The 6,774-nt window shown below is 43.8% G+C and overlaps 1 protein-coding gene across 1 annotated transcript; it reads left to right on the top strand.

The window, feature by feature from the left end:
- Positions 1–494: 494 nt before the first annotated feature.
- Positions 495–6,099, top strand: TARDBP (TAR DNA binding protein). The gene is made up of 6 exons (XM_074975314.1): positions 495–638; positions 1,500–1,752; positions 2,540–2,703; positions 3,509–3,649; positions 4,686–4,856; positions 5,316–6,099. The coding sequence occupies exons 2-6, from the start codon at positions 1,515–1,517 to the stop codon at positions 5,844–5,846; spliced, it is 1,245 nt and encodes a 414-aa protein (XP_074831415.1). The 5' UTR covers positions 495–638; positions 1,500–1,514; the 3' UTR covers positions 5,847–6,099.
- Positions 6,100–6,774: the final 675 nt, after the last annotated feature.

Raw genomic sequence — 6,774 nt, 5'->3', positions numbered from 1 at the left:
TCGGTGCGTGCAGGAGACACTGCATGGAGCAGCAGGCAAACAATGCAAAACACCAGCTGCTGCCCCCCTGCTCCCCAACTCCCTTAACCTTAAAGGTCCTTTTGTCTTTAAGGGCAAAAACCCAAGCGAATTAAATGCAAGAAAGCTGCGTTAACATTACAGAGGAAGGCTCCAGGCCTACTGCTGGTGGGGGTCAGTGCTAAGGTTTCCCATAAGCTTCGCCTGCCTTAAAGGGGAGTAACGCCCCGGCCAACGCTAGGCCCTCCCTGACACGCCCTCCCGCCAATTTCCCATCTCTCCGCCCTCCCCGCCTTACGCATGCGCGTTGCCGGCGAAACGGATCGTACCATTACTCTGCAGTATGTGGGGGGGATCCCAGATTTGCTACCGTCCCTGCCCGGAGGCAAGGTTCCGCACATCCCGAGCGAAGGACACGAAGGCCTATGTGAGCTCTGCTCTATGCGGTTCGAAACAGGCCAAGTTCTCGGCGTTGGCTGTTTCCAGTCTATTTCCAGCTGGGCCACCCCGCGGGAGGAATGGTTCACCCCGAGGCCGGGCTCTGCCGGCGGGGGCCGCCATTTTGTCAGCAGCGGCTGTAGGAGAGGAAGGTGGAGGTGCCCGGAGCCCCCTCGCCCCATGTAAGCTTCCCCCCCCCCCGCCCCCGGCCCCGGCCCCGGCCCGGTGAGCAGACCGCGGCGGAGAGCTAGAGGCTCTGGCGTCTCGGGCCCCAACCGCGGCTGGGCTGTGCCTGAGCGGGCCAGGGGACACGGGGAGCTAGGCCCAGCCTGGAGCTCGAGAGAGGCTGGGCTCGCTGGTGAGGCCTAGCCGGGGGGGTGATTTATAAACTAGGCCTCATTTGGGCGCAGCCTATCGGCTAGGCATGTGGTCTCATGCCCGTCTCCCGGAAATGGTTTGGTCCTGACTCCCTTCTTCCCTTTCCCTATGGTCTGACCTCTCTGCTCCCCCAATCCCAGACTCCCTCTCCCTAGGATGATCTGGACATTCACCCCTCCACCCCCTTGGAAATGGTCTGAGCCCTTCTCCCCCTCTGCCTTCCACCGCCCGCTCCAGCGTGGTCTGGTTCTTGGCTTTCCCCCTTTTTTTCTCCTCCCAGCAATGCCAGTTGGTTGGGTTCTTTCCCTGCACCCCGTCCCACACAAGCCTGGCCCTTGCCCCATCCCCTTAGTTGGGATGATTGGTGAGATCATTGCAGATTGTGAACAAATTCTCTTTCTTTCCTAGTTTTAAATAACTTTGTTCATGACCCCTCCTCTCCAGGCATTGCCCATAAATGCCACTTTATATGTTTGTTGTTAGAACATAACACACTTAAAGCTTAGAGAAGATAAAATGCAACATCTTTTGGTAGGTTCCTAGTGCCTAGGAAGAAAAGCATTGTCGGTGTTTTACAGAGAAACAAACTGATTTATTATGAGATTAAAAATGAACAAAATAAGAGAATAAAAAATTGCTGAGGCCCTCTTTTTTTAATCCATTAGTAAAATCCAGCAAAGATGTCTGAATACATCCGTGTTACAGAGGATGAGAATGATGAGCCCATTGAGATCCCTTCAGAGGATGATGGCACTGTGCTGCTATCCACAGTAACTGCCCAGTTCCCGGGAGCATGTGGCCTGCGTTACAGGAACCCAGTGTCTCAGTGTATGAGAGGAGTCCGGCTAGTAGAAGGAATTCTGCATGCTCCAGATGCTGGCTGGGGAAATCTGGTCTATGTTGTTAATTATCCCAAAGGTTTGTCTTTGTTCCGTGCATTTTTGGTACAACCATACTTTCTTATTTACAAGGAATTTTATATCAAGATCTATGGGTTCCTTAGTTTTTATGTTTTCCTCTTATCTTACTGTCAAACCATAGAAGCAACTTAAAGTGTGTGCCTGGCTCACAGAATGAATTTCAGAGAGTTCGCTATTATTTAGCACCATAATTGTACAAGGTACTTTACAAATAGGACTTTGTCCTCCTGTTTGTAAGGCATTTAACAATCTTATATAGATAACTTCCAAAGGTCCGATCCCACAGTGACTACCGTGCAGGGCTGAGGTTTGCCCATGTGACGCTAATTATATGATCAGGGCCAAAGACATCAGTGTTGTAGGGGAGGGTGTGGGAAAGGTGAAGGATGAAAAGGAAACGGAAAACTAAGGAGAGCACTTTTCCTTTTTCACTGAGTAGCTATTGTCTCAAACTATGTATAATACACACAACCTCTGGTCAGGCATGTGAATGTTATTTGGCAGTACTTCAGTGGAAAACAAGCTTAAAGTGTGTTTTAGATGAGAGTTTGAGTCTTCTCGTCTTCTGCACTCCTCTCCCCGATACTGTAGGGCAGTTGGATGCAGATTATAACATATATGCAGCAAATAGTATGTATCTCTTCCCAGTTCTTAGCTTTCGCAATACATCCTGCAAAAAAGGATCTAATCCTTGTGCTGTGCTGCTTCCGACTAATGGAAGTAGCTTTCCTTTCCTTTGATGTAATGTGGAGATGATAGTTTCTGATGTACATCTTTACATTCAGATAACAAGAGGAAAATGGATGAAACAGATGCCTCATCAGCTGTAAAAGTAAAACGAGCAGTACAAAAGACATCTGATTTAATAGTTTTGGGTCTTCCCTGGAAAACCACTGAACAAGATCTAAAGGAATATTTCAGTACATTTGGAGAAGTTCTCATGGTGCAGGTAAATTTCTGTTGTATTTGACTCTCTACTTGAGTCAAAAGCTATGAATTCAGATGGAAGTTTTTCCTGCATGAGCCAGTACAAGGCAAAAAGGGCAATTAAATTTAAAAGCACATCTTTAACTGTTGTAACATTAAAATTTGCTTTACTCTATTTGCTTTGCAGTATGCTATTTTTACTTGGAGGTATCTTGGTATGTGTTCAGGTCGTTGACCCCTGTCGAGACCGATTTCTCAAAAGGGGATGATTCTGATGTTTCACTAGTGTAAACGAGACATGATATGGCCCATTGTGTGGTGTTTGGTTTTTGTGCTTGCATATTAGTTTATTGGTATGGTAGTTGTAGCATTTGTGAAGACTTACTTTTTGCCGTTCTTGTTTGAATTTGAAACTTAACTTTAATAATAAGTTTGAGTTTAGGTTTAAGGGTTTGTTTTATATGGATATTGGATTAGCACTTTGCCACGATGCATCAAACCCACACTCTTTTGAACATTGTTTGTGTAATGGTAATCCACAGCCTGATTTCGTAAGTATGAAACTGTCAAAAGCTTTTGTGTACTGTCGTTGCTAGTACTAGGGGCCTTTTCATGGGGGATATAGAAGCCTCATTAACATAGGATCAAAACTTTTCGCATTACACTCTTTTAACCATGCTTTGGTAATCCTAGCATTCCTTTTGATCTTGGAAAAGACTACTGATTAGCATGAGTTGCAGCTAGGCTAAGAATACCAGTGCATATTACTGCTTCAGTATTTCAGCTATCTAGATCATCTTTCTCTCTCCCCCTCCCCTCCGCCTTAGGTTAAGAAGGACATTAAGACTGGTCACTCAAAGGGATTTGGTTTTGTTCGATTTACGGAGTATGAAACCCAGGTGAAAGTGATGTCTCAACGGCACATGATAGATGGAAGATGGTGTGACTGTAAACTACCTAATTCTAAGGTATCGTTCCTTAAATTATTTTAGCGTTTGTAGAAACAAAACATGCACTCCTTTAAAGAATCCTGTTGAGTGAACAGGGGATTAGATACATGGACAAACAAAGGGAGAGGGGGACTTTAAAGGGATCCTCGAGGCGGTTGAGAAAACAAAAGGAAGGAGTGGAGCCTGGAGGTTAAGTAAAGGAACAGTGGGATGGGGGATTGAGAAAACAACTAAGCACAGGGGAGAAGATGTCCAGTCTGAAAACTACAAAAACCAGCCTGACGACATCATAAATGTCTATCAGCCCCTGCTTCAGATACTGTCCTCATTTTGCAGAAGGGAGGAAAGTGAGGCACAGAGGATAGGTAGATAACTTGCCTAAGGCCAGACTGAGTCAGTGGCAGAGCAGGGAACAGAACCCAACACTTTGGACTATGCATATTTCCTCGCTCTATACGTATTCAACTGAAGGATTTACAGCACAAGGAATGGTCTGCTGCCTACCTAAGCAATCCTCATTTGCCATCACTTTTCAAGTCTCATCTCCTTTCCACTCTCCATTTTTCACATATATGCCCCTGGCACCACCCCTCAGAGATGCTCCTTCAGCAAGACGTTGTAAACAAATATCCAGTCATCAGAAGAGCTCTAGATTATGTGGTGGTAGATATGGCTGTGGTCAGTATATACTGGTGTTTCCACCATTGTCAGCAATACTGCACCACTACAAGAGCAAAGATAGGAGATTTCCCTAAAATGTCTAGTGTAAAGGCCCTAGGGGGTAAGATTGCTTCCATCTACTCAGGAATTCCAAGTTCATCCCTGCAGTCTTCCTCTCAGGTGGTACAGTTTTTAATTACATTATCTCGGGTAGAGTGGAGAGCAACTGGAGGGTTGCTTTTCTTTAGATCTTCCTATAACTGTGATACACCCCCATGCCCTGGTTAATAGTTTATGAAGTTCTCTATCACAAAAGAAACTAAGTTGTATTTAGTATTCAGAGGGATGATTGCAGTGTTTTGGTCACTATTTCTTTTCCTGCGATTCTACCCAGCAAAGTCCTGATGAACCTTTGCGTAGCAGAAAGGTGTTCGTTGGGCGTTGCACTGAGGATATGACTGCAGATGAGCTCCGGCAGTTCTTTTCTCAGTATGGAGAAGTGGTAGATGTCTTCATCCCCAAACCCTTCAGAGCTTTTGCCTTTGTTACCTTTGCAGATGATCAGGTATTTATTTAAAATATTTTAGCTCCTGACATTTAGGAACCGTTTCCTAAGTCTTAAATATCTCTCTTTACCATTCTGACCATAAATGTTGACAAACACTGTCACTTAGCATGTAATTATTGGAATTGAATATACAGTGCTTGTTTTTGTCATTGCAATTTGAGCATTTCAGTTGTACTTTGAATTTCTATTGAATTACATCAGTATGCTTACAGTTCATGTCTACAGATTCACACTTTTCAGCTGGTACTGTGTATATGGATCTTCACACTAGACTAACTTAAGTTTATTCAGTAAAGTTAAAGGATCTTGTTTTTAGTTTGTGTCAAATCTTCACACACCCTTCCTTTACAGTTTACAAATATATTCAGAATCATGTGGTTTGTCTTGTTATGCTGTAACAAGTACTTTAAAAAATGGTCTAATTGTATATTTATTTACATCCCTTATTTCTTATAGGTTGCCCAGTCTCTTTGTGGAGAGGACTTGATCATTAAAGGAATCAGCGTACATATATCCAATGCTGAACCTAAGCACAATAGCAATAGACAGTTAGAAAGAGGTGGAAGATTTGGTGGTAATCCAGGAGGCTTTGGGAATCAGGGTGGATTTGGTAATAGCAGGGGGGGAGGAGGTGGTTTGGGAAACAACCAGGGCAGTAATATGGGTGGAGGGATGAATTTTGGAGCATTTAGTATCAATCCTGCTATGATGGCGGCAGCCCAGGCAGCGTTGCAGAGCAGTTGGGGAATGATGGGCATGTTAGCTAGTCAACAGAACCAGTCTGGGCCATCGGGAAACAACCAACCTCAAGGCAACATGCAAAGGGAGCAGAACCAGGGTTTTAGTTCAGGAAGTAATTCTTACGGAGGATCTAACTCTGGAGCAGCAATAGGTTGGGGGTCAGCATCAAATGCAGGATCAAGCAGTGGGTTTAATGGAGGCTTTGGGTCAAGTATGGATTCCAAATCGTCAGGCTGGGGAATGTAGACAGTGGGCTCTGATATTGACTCTATGGTGGGAAATCAAATTTTTCTAAACTCATGGTAAGTATATTGTAAATTGCATATATACTAACATTTTCCTGATCAATTTGTTCAATGTGCAGTATATTCAACAGTATTTTTGACATTTTTCTTTTGTAAAAAGAAAGGTTAAAGGAATTTTATAAGTTTTGTTACATAATTTGTTGGAATATTGAATGGTTGAAAGTGAACTGCTGTTTGCCTGATGGGTAAACTAACACACTACAATTGAGAGGAAGGGTTTTTCCTGTAATATTTTATTCCTTGTTTCCTTGTCAGCTGAATTCTTTGCATGTTCAAAAAGGAAACCATTGGTCAGAAACTACATTCTTTCTTTTCCTCTTGTTTGTTTTAATTTGATCCCCACCATAAGAATCTCTCCAAGTGCCCCAGTTGGAGAACACAGTGTCAGTGTTGTTGGTTTTTGTTTTTGTTTTCCTTTTAACACTGTCTCCCCTCATATACTAAGTACAATATGAAGGCTTCATTTAACCTCTGCAGTTCATCTCATTTCAAATGTGTATGGAAGAAGCACTTAATTGAAAGCAGTGCTGTAAATATTCTGCTTTAGGAATACTTCTGTCTACATGCTTTCTCATCCAAGAATACTTCATCACACTGCACATGCTACGTCTTAGACGGTGGGTGTTCCATTTTTATCCGCTACTCTTTATTTCATGGAGTCGTATCAACGCTATGAACGCAAGGCTGTGAGATGGAACCAGAAGGCTGTTTGAACTTTTGAAACCTTGTGTGGGATTGATGGTGTTGCCGAGGCATGAGAGGGCTGGTATGTGCGAGAAAAAGGAGAGAGCGCATGCAGAGACCTGGTGGTGCATTATGGGATTTTATTTTACTTGGCGAGATGTCTCTCAATCCTGTGGCTTTGGTGA

Source organism: Natator depressus, chromosome 18 (assembly GCF_965152275.1).
Source record: "Natator depressus isolate rNatDep1 chromosome 18, rNatDep2.hap1, whole genome shotgun sequence".
In the NCBI taxonomy this organism is placed as follows: Eukaryota; Metazoa; Chordata; order Testudines; family Cheloniidae; genus Natator; species Natator depressus.
The sequence above is the reverse complement of the archived record's forward strand: the minus strand, read 5'-3'. Positions and strand labels throughout refer to the sequence as shown.